The sequence below is a fragment of the Toxoplasma gondii genome, chromosome Ia, assembly GCF_000006565.2.
Source record: "Toxoplasma gondii ME49 chromosome Ia, whole genome shotgun sequence".
Lineage (NCBI taxonomy): Eukaryota > Apicomplexa > Conoidasida > Eucoccidiorida > Sarcocystidae > Toxoplasma > Toxoplasma gondii.
Window position 1 is genome coordinate 174435 of NC_031467.1, and position 18211 is coordinate 192645.

Genomic DNA, 18211 nt, shown 5'->3' on the forward strand with positions numbered 1-18211 from the left:
AGTCTTTTGAATTTCGGCTGAACAGAGAAGGGGACCTCACAAGTGCCTTCGAGACTCTTGTGAATCAGATCCCGGTGCCTTCGGCCTCTTTCTGGAAGCTCGTCGTCCTCGTAGAGACACGAGAGCACTTGTCTCCAGAGTCACACAAACGCAAACGAAAGCTTTCTTCAGGGATTGGCTGTTCGCGGCCGGCGAAGGACCTTGCTGCCGGCCTCGAGTCTAAATACCTCGGGACCGGCGATGCGGTCGAGGCCTCGAGAGGCATGAGAATCGACAGACTGCATGCGCGTGCAGTCCCGGTCTCCTCGTGTCTCCGGCTCTCTTCAGCACGAGGGAAGGAGAAACGAGAAACTCTGTTTTGGTTGGATGCGCGGAAGACGTTTCTGCACCTTCGTCTTCAGAGAAAAAAAAAGCGAAGCGCGAGGCAAACGAAATCCAAGTGCATTTTCAAGGATCCGCTCTGTCGCTGGAAAGAGAGAAAAACGAGGCTTCCCCCGCTGGGCGCCTTTCGGGTGTGTGTACAGCTGAAAAAACCTCCGGGGTCGAGGGCGTACGCAATTATAGACTTTGAATTTGTTCACCTCCGTTTCTTTTCCTTCTCCCCTGCGCTCCTGCCAGGGACTTTTCCTTTTCTGCCGTGAGCCGAGTTTCTTGTTTCTCGACGTTCAGTTCTTCGTCGGCGACGACTTTACGCGCCCTTCAAGATCTGAAAACTTGTAGTCTGTGTGGAGCTCCCGGGTGTCTAGACACCTCGCACTGAGGCCCGTGGCCCAGGGTGTGCGGCGCGTCGCGCCAAGGAAAGAAGATCAAACTGACATTTTTCAGAAGCGAAAAAGCCGGAAAGTCAGTTGAACTGCGTGCACTCGAGTGCATGCAGCTGAGAGAAAGCAGAGAACGCAGAGCTTAAACCCCCTTCTTCGTCATGGAGGCATCAGGGCCGCCAGCGGCACAGCAGATACAAACAAGGCTGTATAAACACCCAGAAGCACGCCTGTGTAAATGAAATGGATATACATGCATATTACATATATATATATATATATATATATATATATATATATATATACAAATATATGTATATATACACAAACATATATATATATATATATAGACATACATGAATACAAATATGCAAATATATCTGAAAGTCTGTATAAATATATAGACATGAATCAATCCAGATAGTTCAATACATGTATTTATCCATGTTCTCGCACGGGGCTGTTCAAAAAGAGACAGGAACGCGAAACGAAGAGGAAGGGTGAACTCTTCTTTTTCACTTTGGCTACACCGGCACTCCTTGTTCAGAACAAAAGATGAGTCTTCTTTCTCGAGAAATGAACTTGCTTTCCGCCCACGAAAATCCTCGTCCGTGGGAAGGGAAACAGCCACTCGTACAGATAAAAAAAGTATAAGCTTAAACACGCATATGTATACACAAATATATAATATATATATTTATATTTATATATTTATATTTATACTTATATTTATATATATTTATATTTATGTATATTTATATTTAAATACACAGATGCCAGAATACCTACGAATGCACCAAGGCACATGCATGCGCAGGAGCGTAACCGTCGAGGTACAGAGGCGCGAGTACAGAGGCGCCTGTGTCAGGACATTTGTGCATTGCTCTTCTTTGTCGGTCTCTCTGCCTTTCTCTCTGTCGCTGCAAGAGGCCGTAAAATCCGTCGTGTGTTCACAGAGAAGCAAGTTCGCATGGTTCTGAGTTGCAGAAGAACTCCGGGAAGTCCGCCGAGTCGCCCGCGCGACAGTTACAACGCCGCATTCCATGTGGCTGGCCGGTCTGCTGCTCTGAAGAGGCCATCCACAACAAAGCCATCCTTCACGAATTTCCTCAATACTTCGCAGGCTGTTTGTCAAGCTCTTTGCGACGCACCGGACTTCCCAAGCCTCTGTCTACTAAAATTGAAAAGGCCGACGACTTCTCCCCCACGAATCAATTTCGAGACGCAACGCATCTTGAAAGGAACGCTTTCTCGCAGAAAGCTCTTCAGCGGAAGAGAAAGAGAGGCGTTTCTCCGCACAAGACGGCCAGACGCAAGCTCAGGTCATCTCAGTGTTCCCCCGTCTGTTCTTATCAGCGACTCTGCCTCCCCATAAAAAATGCAAACTAGACGACGCGAAATCTGCGACAAACGTCGTGCAGGTGAAAGGTCTTGGAGAACATCCTTCGCCCCCTGAGCCGAGGACGTTTCAGAAAACCGGAGAGGCTCCGAGTTTCCCTGAAAGAGACTGAATTTCGGATGGCAACAGATCTGCGACTCCACATGAGAAGCAAACGCATTTGACTGTTCAACTCGCCGAATCGTCGACGACTTGCTCGTTCCTACCGTCCACCGAAACCGCCTCCTGCGCCTCGTCGTGCTGCTCGCGAAGACGTCCCTGATGGTCGACTCTGAGAAGTCCTGAAAGCATGTCTTCTCTCTGCATGCTCTGGGAGGCCTCTCTCGGCGACAGGAGGGCGATGCGGCGAGGAAGAGAAAGCACTTGCAGAAGAAGACGCAGACGTTCGAGCAGCAGAGAACGTCGAGTTTGCGGAAGCGACCGTTCGCGCCGGTGCCTCACTGCGTCTGCCCCAGTGCGCGCCGCCTCTGCGCAACTCGCCTCTGCAGAACGTGCACTCACTCAAGAGGAAACTTTTTCAGAAGAAAGCCGGAAAGATGGAGGCGAAACCGAGAAGCAGCGAACGGGGGACGGGGGGCGGTTTAGAAGAAGAGCATAGCACGGAGACGGAGAGAAAACAGAGGTCCGACGACAGCAGAGCACATTTCCCGAGAGAAAAGAACGATTTTCGCGTAAAAGGCGCGCAGTACCTGTGGTCAGAACGGTCGCCGTCTTTATGGCGCATCCACTCATTTGCCCTTCTCACATCGCTCTGGACCTGCTGCATGCTGTAGCCATCTGGGATGCCTCCGCGGTCAGGCACCGGACCGATGATCAACGTCTTGATCGACAGAACTGGCTTCGCAGGCTCAGCACTCGAAACTGGACGCGACAGACGCGCCGTCAACAGATCTCTGCATGCACAGCAGTCGAGACGTACACAGAGACATACACCGCCAAACAGCGAGAGAAAGAGAGAAAGGGAAAGAGGGAAAGAAGAGACAGGCGAGACATAGGAACAGGCAGAAAAGTTGACACAGATAGATAAATATAGATGGATAGACATTTTGACACAGATAGATAGGCACGGACATTGATACACACACAGACAGAAATGAAGAGAGAGATCTGTTTTGAACGCTGTGGTAGAGGAGAGAAGAATCGAGTCCTTAAGAGCGTCCAGACGGCTTTCTTCAGCCGACCTGAAGCCGCGCTAATCGGTGAAAGATGAAACGCAGAAGAATTACGCAGCAAGCGCCCTGGAGGCGCATCGCCCACCGACGCGCATCGAACGCATCCTGAGGTGCAGGTCCACCCGCGTTGCATGTTTGTCTCGTCAGCGTCGGATGAATCTGCATCTGCAGTTTTTCGCAGCCTCAGAGACAGCGTTTTTCCTTTCCGAAGACGAGGTGCACTCATCACAGATGCCGACTGTTTTGACAGGCGAATATTCGCCTTCAAAACGCAAGAAACGTTTCTCACTTTTCAACCGCGAAGACGTCAAACAAATTGACGTTCTTGTTCAAGTGCTTCTCTCGCCATGTCATCATCCCCTGCAGCAGGGCCGCGATTGCAGCTTCGTGGTCCTGAGAAATCCCCAAAAAACCGAAGATCCAGACTGCCGACGACGCCTTCCCCTCTTCTGTCTTTTCAACATCCATGCCTCGCAGACCCCATAGCAATTTCGACATGAACAACAAGACAAACATAAACATGCATGCAGTGAACACACGCGTATATTCAAATCTGTCGTGCAACAAAGCAATGACTTCACATGTATGCTCTGCATTCACAGCGTTACGGATATGCAAACAACGTAATGAATGCAGATGATGAACAAGCGCGTATACATGTCGTACACTTAGACAAATGCATGTATGCAGATAACATTTTTTCATGTATCTCAAACTGCATGTCGAGTGAATGCATGCAAACCTACATAAATATATATATATATATATAAATATATATGTGATTTTGGATCTTAACGAGGACAGAGAGAGAACTGAGTGGAGCAAAGATGCGTTCATATGGACGCAGCACCTGAGGAACTGCACACTGGACTCTCTACGTTAAGTTCGATTGCTTGCTTTCTCGATGTAAGCAAAGTAAAGCAACCCAAGCGACCAGGCGGCGGGTGAGTTTCACAGAGCTGCTTCGGTTTTTTAGACAGTTCTTCCGTGTTTCGCTGAGAGACTCGCTGAAGCGCGCGCGTCGCCGTCGGCACCTACCGCTGCGCGCTTGGACCACAGGAAGGCCTGGACAGTCACGTCGAGGCGTCGAAGCATGGCGCGACGTCTCAGCAGATATTCTTTCTCGAGTACGTGTGTGATCAGCTCCAAGTTCTTGAGGAGCGAACTCCGATCTGCATCGTTCACTGGCAAGGCTGGTACCAGCGCATGCGCGCTCGCGGGGACAGGGCCCTCGGCAATCTGAGCGCGAAAAGAAAAGAAGCGAAAATACGGGGAAAAAGACATACTTGAAGCGGAAGACGCACAAGACAAAAGAATTTACAGAGCAAAGACTCGAGAAGACGCAGAGCGATGAGTTGAAGTGGACAAGGAACAAGAGAAACAGAAAAAACACTGGATGCTCCCCAAGAAAAAAAATACACTCCAGAGAGACCAACGCACTGGAAGTCAAACAAATAAACAGTGGTGAAGGTAGTAGCGACACAATGTCCCCCACAAGCGCTGGTCAAACGCAAGACGCCCTCGAAGCCGTTCTTTCTACTCGGAATGTCAACCACAGCTGAAAAGAAAAACGCAGTGAAAAAGCCAAGCGAAAATCGAAGCGAAGAGAAAAATGGAAAGAGGAAAAAAACTGAAAGAACAACTGAAAAAAGAGTAAAAATAAAAAAGGGGAAAGTGAGAAACGGAAAAACTGAAAAAAGAAAACCATGAAAAAAAGAGACTTGTAAAACCATACCTTTCGAGCAGCTTGCGCAAAGTGACCCTTCTGGACTGCCTCATGCAGAGACGAAAAGTCGGTAGAAAGTCCGACAGATCCGCAGATAGTTTTTATCGCCTCCAAACTTGCATGCGCCTGCTCCGCCGCCTCAGCCTCGGGTGTACATACACTCCCGAAGTTCGCAGCACTCGGAACGGACAGCGCCGCCGAGAGGCGCTTTTTCGCGACGAGGCGGCACGACTGCAAATCTGCGAGAAGGTTGTCTGTTTTAAAAAATGAAGAGCGAGAACACAACGAGTACATAAACAGAAGGAAAAAGAGTGACCAGATGCACGTAATACTTGCCTGTACATATATATATATATATATATGTACATATATATATATATATATATACTGCTGGACCTAGATAGATAAATAGATAGACAGTTACATTGGTATCTGCATGTATGCGTATTTTTGAATTCCTGCATGCATAAAAGTAACTCTAAATGTCACTGGAATTCCATGCATGCACCTTGCAGGGTAGACTTCGGTTGCGCTGCATGTGTCTTGTGAAGTTCATTGGAAGAGTGAAGAGAACGCCCTCAGCGGCGGGAGTGCAGCTTACAAAGCAGAATTCGTTTCAAGGCAAAGTCGGCGAGAGCCTCTCGCGTCAACAATTCTGGGAGACGATACCCTGAGGAACAAATGCAGAAACGGAGACTCCCGTTCACCTAATCTGAGGCTGCCGGTCACGCTTGAAGAGTTTCTGCGGTGCTGCAGTCACGAGGAACCCCCTTTGTCTTGAGTTTTCCTCGCGCATGCAGTCAAAAAAAGACAAGCGTCAAGCAATTGCCCGCCTTCTTGTCAGACAGAATATATTCCACTTGGCGACGTGCTTAAATCGGCGTCGTCATGGGGTGTACATACACTCGGCGTCGCAGCACCGGCGGCAATTTTGAGTGCCAGCGCTGCGATCCTTGCAGTTATCTTCTCTGCAAGAAGAACCGGTGAAACATTTGAGCTTTTCCAGAGACGCCCGACGAGAAACTATCTTGTGTCTCCGTTCCTCTTTCTCTCTGTCGCCTTCAGCACAAGAAAATCGGATTTTCGTGAGGAGCACCCGCAGAGCGATTCCTCTTCGCAGGTGTGGAGCGTCGAAGACGAGTCAAGTTGAAGCATCTGGCGAAGTGAAGCAGCGACTTTCCGATGGAGAGGTGCAAACCTCAGACTGATTTACTGAGACATGGAACAGAGAGTTGAACTCTTCACGACAGTCTCGAGAATCGAACACAGCGCCTTGTTCACAGGTCGCACTGGGAACGACGTTCGACAGCTGCGCCTCTCCTAACTGGCTTCGCACTCAACGAGAGGCAGAAAACATGAAAAGCCTTGATTCAGCGTAACACAGGAAAGGACGAGTTTCTTGATTGAACGAAGGCATGCTTCCTCTAGAGTTCTTTCAGCGATCACTTGGCTTCTCCCGAAATCGACGAAGCCCAGCTGGGGTGGACGACGAAGTTAAAAAGTGCGTCTGCACCTCTCCTTAAAAACGGAGTGGAGCTCTGCCGCGTCTCACCTCGCGATCTGACGAAGGCGATGAAATCTTTCGCGTCGAAGTCGTCCACACACCCACCTTCAAGCAGCGCGACCTCTCTGAGGATCTGCAGAAAGCGAAGGCGCAGGACCGAGACTGGTGGAAACAATGGGTGAGACCTATCGACAGCCGGATCTCCTTTTCTCTGACGACAGTTCCTCCTCGCCGCTAGCATGACCGCATGCAAAAACAACGCAGACAAGTTACAGCTGTCGCGCGGTGGAGGGAGATCGAATGGAGAAGAGTCTCCCTCTCCGCAGAAATTTCTCGACAGAAGCTCCTTTTTCTTTCTATTTGCTCTGCCGGAAGACATGCGACACAACAGAAAGTCAGGACGAACGAGGAACGCGAAGAGCGCCTACTTCTCCTGCAGCGGGGAAACGGTGAGTTTCTGCGACCCCCACTCCACAGTGTCTCAGGAAACGGCTCGAAAAAACGCAACACCGCATGAGTTCCAGGAAAAAGCGTTCCGCTCGCAGCCTGTGCGTTACCTTCAAGAGCACAGCGAGTTGCCTTGGCTTGCGGGAGAACTCGCCAGAAGATGCTGCGACGCAGAAACGGCGGACAGCTCTGTCTCGTCACAGAAACAGGAAACGGAGACAGACGTACCTGTTCCACCACTGAAAAGTAGCAGCAGTCCTGCAGAAGCAAGAGCACCTCTTGCTGGCTGTACTCGGACGTTCGCCTGCGGTGTACATACACGGGGACAGCCACACACCTTGGGACCGAAAAGAGAGAAGAAAGGCGGAGGAGAGGTTTTCTTTCCCAACGAACTCACCCGCAAACATCTAGGAGGACTGGGACCTGAGGATGGATTTTTTCAAAGACACTCCCCCAAAATCGACATCGAATGGTCTGAACTGTCGCATCGAGGTGACAGTATGGAAGTCTCTCAAGCGTGAGAAGAGCGCAGCTTTTCAAAATGCCCCAGATAAAATCTGAAGAAGACCAAAGAACAGGAAGACTTCCTTGTGATCCAGTGGGCGTCGAGCGTGACGACTGAGTGAAGCGCGTAGAGGCTGGAGAAGACTTGTGCGAAAGGAGAGACGGAGAGCAGACGCATGGAGACTCCAAATCGTTCACACGAGGAGGAAACAGAACCGGATCTGCAGAGACGGCTTGCAGCGCGGAAAGCATCGTTCGAGATAACGTGGAAGAAGCCTTCAGCTCTGAGGCAGCGTCTTCACTTTTCTAGAGAAGGAACGCGCAGAGCGGCAGGCCAGCGCCGGCACACGACGCAGTGAGAGGTCGCACTGCGTTTACGCAGAAAGGAAAATCGCGGTCGCATGCATGAGAGAGAAGCCGAGAAAACGAGGAAGCGAACGACGTGTGTGTTCTTCTCCACCTCTTGCAGCTTCCAAACGATTCTCACCTGCCGTTGATTCTCTCGTAGCATGCTACGAGAGAGCTTTGCAGTTCATCGACGCCCACAGGCGGCCTGAGAGAATCCATCTGTGCTGCGTTTCGGATTCTTTAGGGTCTGTGTCTCTCGTTTTTCGCGGAAGAAAAAGTGCCGCCTTGTCTCCTTGCGCTCGGACGCTTTTGGGAAGCTGCGCTGACACCTTGGCAGGGTCCGGCTTCCTAAGACAGAAGAAGACCTCGAGAAGAAAACGTCCACTGGCAGAGCGGAGGAGACCCGACGAGTTCGCTTTGCTCATTTCTTCTCGGCGTTGCGGAACTGCACATTTGCGAGAAGTTGAGGAAAGGCAGACGGGACCGGGAAAAGAGCGACGAGCAGCTGACGCATGCGCTTTGCTCGGTTCCAGAAGAGACGACTCGAAACGGCGGACAGCTGTTCGCGAAAACAGCAACATGACGCCGAAGAAGGCTTTGAGAAACGCGACTCAAATGTCACCTCGAAGTCTAATTTCCAGTGAGAGAGGCGCGGAGACGTCACGGATGTTGGGAGCTTTCCGGTTTCTGAGGCTACGCCAAGCTCTTTGTCTGCATGCACCGAGAGTGCGTGGTTTTTGAGGAGGTTCTTGCTATTTCCTTCAGCGACGTTTTAATTGAGCTGGGAAACCTGGCCATATTTTAGTTCGAAGCGCCACGTCGCTCTTGGTACTTTCGTCTTCACAGCGAAAGAAGTGGAACTCTGCGTGTGTTTCCGAAGAGGCAGAAACAAGCACATCGTTCCGCAGCGAACTCCGTTTGGAGGTTTTCCACGGAAGAGTTCTCGACTGGCTTGGCTGCTCAGAGTCGACCCGCCAGCGAAGAAGGCGTGGCTTCTCCAGCAGTTTTCTGTCCTCATCGGCAGGATGGTTTCTCGCGTTCTCGAGTCACTTCGACGCTCGGCAACGACCGTCCATGTGACCTACGTCTTTGCCGACGACTTTAACGGGGCGTCGGGAAAGCAGTCCTGAGCACACAGACTCGCACGAAACGAAAAACCTGACGCGTTCACGCGTATCGGAAAGGAAACTGGACTGAAAGCCCCGACACAAGTTTCTGTCGTTTGCTGCGGACTCCCAAGTGAGTCACTGGGCGACCTGCAGCGGGCACCACGCCGGTGACTGCCATAATTAAAGACTTAGCATTCCCCCATGTTTCTTTTCGAATCCGCCTTCGACAGGTCGAACCGTCGGCCCGGGAGGAAGAGCGCACAACCTTCCAGTTTACTAAAGCGTTGAATGCAGTCTAAAAGAATCCGTAGACAGATGTCGAAAGTGTAGCTCATCCCCCTGTTTGAATAGTCACGGGCCGGAACTATTGCCTGCAAGTCCGGTCCTCCACTTCTCCTGGAAAGTTCACTTCAGAAAAGACGCCCTGACGCACATACTTTCTCAGTTGAGATGCGAAAGCTTCCAGTCACCACTTGCTCGTGAGACAACACAAAAATGCAAGCGGGGCGACAGCGCCCCTGTTTGCTGGTCTCGGACGGAGCATTGCTTTTCCCCTGCACACTCGTGACGAGGCGAGCGCTCCGTCACCAGCATCAGTGGAGGAATACTCGGACGATGGCAAAGTAGGGCCAGAGTTTGTAACTCACACTTACGCACGATTTGTCCACTTTCCAGGCCGCGGGGAAAAGTTGTCAAAATCTCTGCCGTTTAGATAAGCGTCAGAAGCATCTTGTGCATTTGCTGGCGTTCAACATCGAGTTAAAGAAGGAACAGCGGGATGGGGGTGCTGGGCCGTGTATGTGGCAACTGCACTTGCGGTGTCGTACGCCTTTTAGTCCACTCGAGTCAAAAAATGCGTCGCTGCATGGGGCGGCGTTCACCTCGAGTTCGGACGTCTCACCGAGTGCCGTACTTCCTCTCACTTCTCCTTCCCACAGCTGCCACCTTCATCAGCTCGGCGGACATGCACTTTGCGCAGACGAGGTCTTCCTCGCCTTCTCATCTCCGTCAAGTGATGAGACACGGATGCGGCATCCGTCGCGAGTGTCTGCTTCCTCGGAGCGCGGTAACCGGCAGACGAAGAGACAGCTCGCCCCGGCTGCTCGGGAGGAACATTCGACAGTCAAACAACCTGCGAGTCGAGAGCTGCATCTGCCTGGATGAAAGAGCGGCGAAACTCTCAACTCCGCCGTCAAGAAGGGAAAAGCCATAGCCTGCGCGTCTACTGTAGGCATCGCACTGTCAGTAGACACGGTCCCTAAGCAGAAATCAAGATGCCTCCAGCTGTGAAAGGACGTCTGATCGACTAAACACAGACATGCTAGTAGAGTCCCGACGCTGCTCAAGTGGTGTCTCCAGCTGTGAGACTGACTCGGGTTAAATGGACAGATCCTGGAGAGGAGAACTGCCGTCATGGGCGGGTTCCTCCTGTGGCTATAGGAATATACATTTTACCGTGGAGTGGTGGCTGATCTGTCGGCGCATGCAGTTTTTCGAGGCTTCAAGGTTTGAATCGAGTTCAGCAACTGTGGCTTGAAAAGGAGTGGAGACGAATGAAGTACGGAGGAGGCCAAGGTTGAGATGCAGAAGCGGCGACAGAGTCTGCTCGCAGTTCTTGTCATGTCGTAAACTACTGCGGTGGTCTGTGTTTTCAGCTTCTTTCGTCGCATCAGTGTCGTTGAAGTATTCTGAGTCGTTTCCTTACTAGAATGCCTCTAGAAACCTGCGCCGATTCCTCTTCTCTAACTATTCTGGATGTTCGAGAGACGGATATCGACGTTCGTGTCCGGCAGTCATTACCGAGAGACTTATCTCGTCGTTTGTGGGTCTGATGAAGCCGCGTAACGGAAAAGTGCATGCTGGCGAGAACTGGCGAAAAAAAAAGACATAGGGACGCTATCCAGTGCGGTGACGAAACGACAGGCTGTCTCCGCCTCATAACTGGACTGTCTCTGCCATTCTCTTTGAGTCTTGCAGACCTCAATCAGCAACGGATCACTTCACTCACAGCAGAGTGTGCGCAGTAAGCACGGTTTTGCTTGCAAACAGCCGAACTCTATTCTTTCTATTCTTTGTACAGTCAATATACATTTCTTTATTTGCAGCCGAAATACATCATTTTATAGGCAATATCCACTTCTATATTTGCAGGCGAAATATACTATTTTATAGGCAATATACATTTCCTTATTTACAGGCGAAATATACTATTTTATAGGCAATATACATTTCCTTATTTACAGGCGAAACATCTTCTTTTGCAGGTATGCTGTCCTAAGCGCGTTTTCACTGTTTGTGGCCGTGTATTTAACTTTCGTCTCTTGCAAAGAGCTAGAGGCACTGTTTCTTCTGTTACAAACACTCTACAAGGTTTTCTTTCCTTTGCAGGGAGTTGCAGAGATATGCGCTTGTACCGGACGCTTCTGTTTCCTTCCTGGACTGCTCGCCAGGACGTTAGTGGCCGAGCGACTTTTCTCTTGCGAAAAGTCGGGGTGTCTCGACACCTCCGACGCACAGTTAGCTGTGCGGCCCAAGTCGTGACTCCAACTTTTTCTCTGTCAACGTCTTTCAACGTCGTCAGATTTGCCTCCGATTTCTGTTGAGACCTCATCCTGCAGCCGCGGGCACTCGCCGCTTCTTCTCGCCGAATTCCGGGGAAAACAGACGCCGGACGCCTCGAGAGCTTGCAGGCCCTCTCCGTCGCAGAGTGCGCCCGAGCATGGGCGCTGTTTCTGTTTGGAATTGCCTCTTTCTTTTGAGGATTCCCTACTACCTTTTCTGCTTCTTTCTCGGGGAAACAGTTCGCTGCGAAGAAGACTCTACTGTGCCTTTCCTTGAGACGGGCTGATGCCTTCGTCTTTGACTCTCGAAATCTCCACCCCCGCGTCTAGCGTTTTTGGGGTGTCTCGAGCTCGTGGAGCCGTCGTTTTTTCGCCATGTTTGATCAAGGCGGTGTACACGGGTGAAAATGTGTTTTTCGCGTTTTTCAGAAACCTTTCTAGAACTCCCTTCCGTGTCTCTCTCCAGGATTTGCTTGGGGCTGGGGCGCGGGACACAGACGTGACTGCAGATGCAAGTTTTTTGCGCGATTGTCTCGGCGCCTCGTCAGGTTGTTTTTCCGCTCGTTCTCCCGAATGTTCGACGTTCTCCTTCTCGCACACTCCAAATTTTTCCTCTTCCTGTCTCGGCCAAAGTTACGCTCGTTCGCCTGCGTCTTCCGGCCGCGTACACAGTAGCCCGCGAGTGCTAGCTTTAGTCTCGGGGGCAGGCGGCTGCCTCCGCAGCGGGACTCGAAAAACGACTTCTCGGCTTTTCCTCTTGCAAGAAGAGAAATGAAACTTATTCCGTTGGCGCGCGCTTCCTCCAGAGAATTTTCCAGAAAATCACCCGGGAGCGTTCGCGCCTGAGCCCCTAGCGTTCCTTCCCCTGCCCTGCGTGTGCGTATGGACGCCGTCCACCGCGCCAGTCAGAGAGAAGACGAAAGGTTTTTTTCTCAGAAAACGAGGCGCTCTTCCTGCGAGCAGTGTGTCGGCTTCTGCGGCCTGACCGCGTATTCAGCAAGATGCCCGGAGTGGCATCTTGCGAGTTTCTGAACGAAGTTGCCGCGTCTGCGTATTTCGACCTGCCCCGCACAGAGTCCGCGGCAGCCGAGAGACGAATGGCCTCGCTTTCGAACCTTCCAAACACTGAACTGCAGACGCATTTCTCTCGACCTCCAGACTCGAGCAAGCAGCAGCCTGCGCCGCGAGGAAAGCCCTCGATCCCAAGACTCGACAGAGTCGGTGAACCTCACCGGCCGGCCTCTTCGCGCTCAAAGTCCGGCTCATTGTCTTGTGCTGAAGCCCCTTGGCCACACAGGCGACTGCCGGGGACGCCCGTCGGCTGCACAGACACAGTAGGCCGAGGCTCGAAGCTTCGAACTGAAGAGCCTTCCGGACGCGGAAACCGAGACGCCGCGCGTCCTCGCGACTCTCGCACTCCTTCCTCTTCTTCCAACGCTTCTTCTTCTCTTTCGTCTCCTTTCAAGTCTCCTTCCAAGTCTGTCCGTACCTCGTCTTCTGCTGTCGGCGCCTGTCTGGAAGCGGGACCGAGGAGAGCTACGTCGCTCTTCGCTTACGTGTGCAGCGGCCTTTTGTTTTCTCGCAGCTTCTTCTCGGGTCTGGTCTTCAGCCGGATGATGCACTGGTGCGTCGCGTCTGCCCTGCGGTTTCTCCTTCTGAAACTTCTCCAGCTTCAGCGTCGGCGCTTCCTTGAAGTCTGCTGTGACCCCACACAGAGGTTCACACACATCCTCTCTGGCGGCCGCCTCAAGGCGGAGCGCCACAGTGTACGTACAGCCGACGGGTATGAGATCTTCTTCTACCGCCTCGCGAGGGTTTCGCGACACTGCTGCCACACTGCCGCGCCGCGCTGCTGCGGTGCCTCGAGTGTGCATGCATCTGGCAGAGAAGGCGGCGGCACTTCGCCGTGTCGATGCGCCTCCGTCTGTTCCGCGTCGAGAGATGAAAACGCGTTGGGCGCTTGTGGATGCCTCCAAGCCCCAGCGACCTCGGCGACTGGCCCGTGTCCGTCGCCGGTGATCAGCCGACGCGTGTTGCCCCATCCGGGGCCGCCTGCATGCGAAGTGAGTCTCCCCGCGGATGACGACGAAGCCGCTTCGGGTGTATGTACACCCGAGACTCCGCGGGAGACTTCGGAGACGCCGTCTCTGGAGGACTCCGAGGTGCGAGAAGCATGCAACATCGGCTCGCGTCGTTGTGTAGAAGGCAGCGAGAAAGGAGGGGGCTGTTCGGATGTAGCGACACCCCGCTCTGCACCAGGTGGTGGGGAGCGTGGTTCGGAAGGGGATCAGTTTCCGTCTGTTGAATTTGGTGGCGTTCTCCAGCAGGCTTTCTGCAGGGAGCGAAACGCGCAAGAGGAAGAGCGACCGTTAGTTTTTCTCCAGCATGGACTACTGGAGTCCTCGCTGAACTGGGTGAGTGGCGGCGCAGAGTCTCTCGCCTTCTTGCTCGTCGAAAACGGCTGCGACGTCTGGCTCGGGAACAACCGGGGGAACGAGTACGTTCGTTTTCTGCAGGCTGAACAACACGAGAACGAATGCCTGCCCTCGCCCGCGGCCGGCAAAGCGAAGGAGACGCAGAGCTCGACCCCGCAGACACCCGCGGCTCGTGCGGGGCTGTCTGCGGAGACAGCTGACGAGTCTGGGGAATTGGAAAGCGTCAGTTTCCACGAGGACGCTCCTGGGACCCGGTGTCTCTTCAACTCGGCAAGCAGTCACGATGAGGGCGCCTCTCTCCGCGACTGCGAAGCTGCTGCAGAGTCAGAGAAAAGGCGTAGCCTCTGCGCCAGCGGCCTGGCGGACTGGGCTGAGCAACGACTGTGGGAGACAGTCTCTCCGGACACAGTGGCCTCCTCGGCCCATGTCGGCCCGCCTCGAGGCAGCGCATGCAGCCAGCTGTGTTGCCAGTGCACAGGTTTGACTGCGTTTCCTGCGATTCCCGCGGCCAGCTCCTCGGCTGAAGAGCAGCGAATCCTCGGAGCTGCTTGTGTGGAGGCGGCGGGGACTCTCCTGCGCCTGCTGCGGTGCAGCCAGCCGTGCAGAAGACGCCAGGCGCGGCGTCCGAGTGCGGCAACTTCCGGATTCGAGACCAGCGAATCTGCGTCTCGATTTCCATCCCCTCCACAGTCGAGACAGCGCCTGTTTTCCTGCAGAAGAGTCGGGGGTCGGGCGAGAGAGACGAGCGCAGAGGAACAGCCTGCGTCGTCGGAGTGCAGCACTCAAGTGTCTCCAAGTCTCGCGAGCCCCGCGCCGGAAGTCTCTTGCCTCGGAGAGGACGATCGCGGTGTATGTACACCTCCTCACAGTGGTTGGTGGCCGCTCCCGCACCGGCGACGACACCCGGCAGCGGGAGAATGTGGCGACTCAGACGCGCATGCAGTTTCGCAGGAGTCGCGGGACTGTTTTCCGCCCTTCTCGTCGATCTCTGCGGCTTCTGCGCAAACGTGGACGTTCCACGACATGGCCGAGTTCGACGTACCTGCGATGCTGCACCACATTCTCTCTCTTCCGGCTTCCGTCGGCGGCGGGGTGTTGCCAGGCCAACAGACTTCAGAGCCGCGACGTCTGAGGAAAGTGTGGGCGTTCGGCCAGTCGCAAGGAGCTGCGCAGTTGCTGGCCTTGACGAGCACCTTCCCCGGAGTCTGTCTCCTCGTCCACTCGCTCGTGCTCTTCTCGCCGCCGGTCGTCTTGCATCCTCTCTCCTCTCTGTCGCTCTCTACGCAGCTGCTGATCTCCCTTGGGCTGAGACACCCGGCGTCGCTGCTGAGAGGCATCAAAGTCGCGGAGGCGCTCTTCCCTTCGCCGGCGCTGTCGATCTTTGGAGACTGCGTGGCGGGGCACAGACTCATGGGCTTCTACACTGGAGACATCGCCTGGCAGCAGAGATGCATCAACTTCAAGTTCACGCCCAGTGGCGGAACGAGCAAACTGAACTTCCAGCACTGGCTCGGCATCATGCATGGCGGCGAGCCTCTGGGCCGGCGTGTACGTACACCCGAGGCGCGACGGCGCCGCGAGGCCGAGGCGCGGCGCGAACATGCGCTACACGTTCTGGAGAAAGTCGCAGACGAAGGAGACGCCGCGCCAGGCCCCGCCGCCTACCCTCTAGAAAACATCACCTGCCCCGTGCATGCATTTTTCGGCGGAAAAGACAACCTCGTCAACGCAGGTGAGGAAACCGCGAAGGAGACGGCAAGCAGGGACAGCCAGAGAGAGTGAGAACGGGGAAGCGGAGACGTGGAAGAGCGGGGAAAGGGAAGGCAGAAAGAGAACACAAAGGGAAGGAAGAGGAGGAGCGAAGAGGCGCGAGGCGAACAGCAGGTGTTTCCGTTGGAGTTGAGGGGGAGACTTTTGTGAGTCGCCACTATTTGTTTTTCCTCGGGAGAAAAGAGTAAGCAAACGGTGGGAAGTGGTGGAGAAGATCCGGTGGGTTTGAGTACTTCAGCTGGCTTTTCCCCCTTTTTCAAAATGCAAGTGTTGCATCTCTCGGCGAATCCCTCAAACCTCAGAAAACGGTGAGAAAACGGCTGTCGGAAGAAGTCCGAAGAGAGCCGGCCCGCCGGCAGCGTTTCGATGTATGTACACGCTGGGAGCTTCTCCGTCTGTCCCTGCGTTGTGTGACTTTCCTGACATTTAGCAGACACACCGATCCAAGACGCATTCATCGATCGCAGAGTTGCTGTCTTCGCTGTCGTTTTGTCTCTGCAGAAGCGTCGGTGGCGTACCTCTCCGAGTGTGTGGACAGAAACCTTTTGTCGGTTGACTTTTGGCCAGACGCGGGACATCTCGATTTCGGCTGGGCGCGCGCCCGCCGGTGGGACCTTTATCCGGACCTCGTTCGGCGAATTCTTTCTCATTCTTGACAGAGGATTCTGATTCCTTCCCAAGGAGCAAGATGGCTGCGAGGAATGTGTACACAGAGCGATAGGAAACACCTGCAGTGAATCCCCTGATTATTTTCAAGTAGCAAGGCTTCGGCCTCCGTCGTCTCTGGGTTTCGACGGAGTGTCCAGCGCATGATAGTCTTGGCCTCCGCAAACCGGTGTGTGACTCAGCGAGAGACGCGGAACGTTTGCGGCGGAGCGTGAAGGGGGGCGCGGCGTCGCCTTCCCCAGTGTGGATGCAATCCGATCGAAATATGTCTTCCGTTCAGAGTTAAAGGACAAGGGGCGCTCGAGCTGGACGGAGAGCGGGATTTTCTTTTGAAAGCCAGTTCGGGCCACCCCCTCTTTGTACGAATGTGTGCTTTGAGTAACGTTGACGACTTCGTTTCCTTCCAAGTTCTCATAGTTGAGCGTGGATGACTGAATGCACCCGAGACTGCGTCGAGAATACGTTGTCAGAGTCTGAGAGCCAGGATTTCCAGTCCGACCCCAGGCCGGTTGTTCCACTCTCCGATCACCCGTCCAACCCTCTCCGTCGTCGTGGCGTACACTTCGTTCTTAACCAAGACGACGATGTGCCTACGGTGACCACCCTACGCAAACGCATATACTTTTGTTATACTGTCCCTATAGGTATCTATATCTATGTATATATGTATGTATACGTGTGTATATGTGTTTGTGCGCATGTGAATGGTTTACTTGACGCAGGGGATTGGAGAGGAGGGTATAGCGGCATCTTGTTGTGAAAGCCGTCACACAGACTGGATGACGGAGAGGCGTTACAGCGCTGGTTTTCGGTGTATGCAGAAGAGTGAAAATGGACTTGTTTGTTCCAAAGAACGTCGCTTTTCGAGGAGCCAAGGGAGAAAAATGTCAAGTGAAGAGCGAACGCTGTGCGGAGGGGGACGCGAACCCCGGCCCGAAGCTTCTGTGTTGTGTCTTGTTGGTTAGGACTTTTGAAAAATTCATCCGCTTCGCTGAGGGGAAGCTCATAGCGAATTCCTGGAGGGACTTCGTCGCCGCTGAGCTAATGCGGACGCTCTCGTTGAGAGAAGAGTTTACGAGTTGTTTACTTCCATTTCCATGTTTTCCGCTTTTCAACCTTCGCAGAGCGTGTCTGTGCATCCAGAGGATCACGGCCGCAACAGACGCTGCATGAAATCGCACAGCAAGTAAAGTTCGCTGAGACACGCGGGTGTCTTTGCTTGAAGCGAAACCCGGGAGACGGAACGAGACTCGAACTGGGGGATCCACGCTGCAGCTTCCCTAAAGAAGTTGACCCAGAAAAATTTCACTTGACACATGCAAGCTTTCAACGCAAACACGTGAATATGCATCTGTGTTCAGGACCTTGTATTTATATAAAAACATATGTCTGTATACTTTGGAAAAGTTGTTGATGTTGGTAGAGGTGGTCAAGCTTCGGGCGCCGGATGTGGTTGGAGAACAGGCCATCCCGTAGACGGCTCACAAATTTTATAGCTCTCTATAGAGGAAATTGAAGCTCTGTTTGAAAGACCAGACACTTGCTTTTCGCAGATGGTAAACTCGTTCAGCAGGATGCGACTCAGAGGAGACGATGACGGCAGTCACAGGATGCAGGGGACTCATTTACTCGGCAGTGAAGAAAAATACAAATTCCTGCTGCACTTCGCTCACCAACACATCAACTGTGGTTTGACACCGAAACTTCTTTTCTGCTTAAGTGGTCGGTCTTCTCTGTAGACCACCGGTGAACACTGGACCCTCTGAAGACGCGTACACAAGCAAGCGTATACACTTTGGCTGTTGCCAC

General features: G+C 53.1%; 2 protein-coding genes across 2 annotated transcripts; one reads left to right on the forward strand and one right to left on the reverse strand.

Moving 5' to 3' along the window:
• Positions 1 to 1787: 1787 nt before the first annotated feature.
• TGME49_293230 (hypothetical protein) lies at positions 1788 to 8299 on the reverse strand (the record flags this gene model as incomplete). Its single annotated transcript, XM_018782180.1, has 10 exons — positions 8001 to 8299; positions 7238 to 7313; positions 6611 to 6695; positions 5660 to 5728; positions 5068 to 5312; positions 4371 to 4571; positions 3622 to 3725; positions 2850 to 3053; positions 2367 to 2642; positions 1788 to 1827 (listed from the first exon to the last, which is right to left on the reverse strand). The coding sequence occupies exons 1-10, from the start codon at positions 8078 to 8080 to the stop codon at positions 1788 to 1790; spliced, it is 1380 nt and encodes a 459-aa protein (XP_018638634.1). The 5' UTR covers positions 8081 to 8299.
• A 3326-nt stretch (positions 8300 to 11625) lies between these two features.
• On the forward strand, positions 11626 to 17764 carry TGME49_293240 (triacylglycerol lipase). Its single transcript, XM_002370085.2, has 2 exons — positions 11626 to 15698; positions 16238 to 17764. The coding sequence occupies exons 1-2, from the start codon at positions 12533 to 12535 to the stop codon at positions 16390 to 16392; spliced, it is 3321 nt and encodes a 1106-aa protein (XP_002370126.1). The 5' UTR covers positions 11626 to 12532; the 3' UTR covers positions 16393 to 17764.
• Positions 17765 to 18211: the final 447 nt, after the last annotated feature.

Excerpts from the sequence above, each read along its gene's own strand:
- TGME49_293240 (XM_002370085.2), top strand. The coding sequence starts at position 12,533 with ATGCCCGGAGTGGCATCTTGCGAGTTTCTGAACGAAGTTGCCGCGTCT. Across the intron at positions 15,699-16,237 it reads AGACAACCTCGTCAACGCAG|AAGCGTCGGTGGCGTACCTC; the intron begins GTGAGGAAACCG and ends TTGTCTCTGCAG.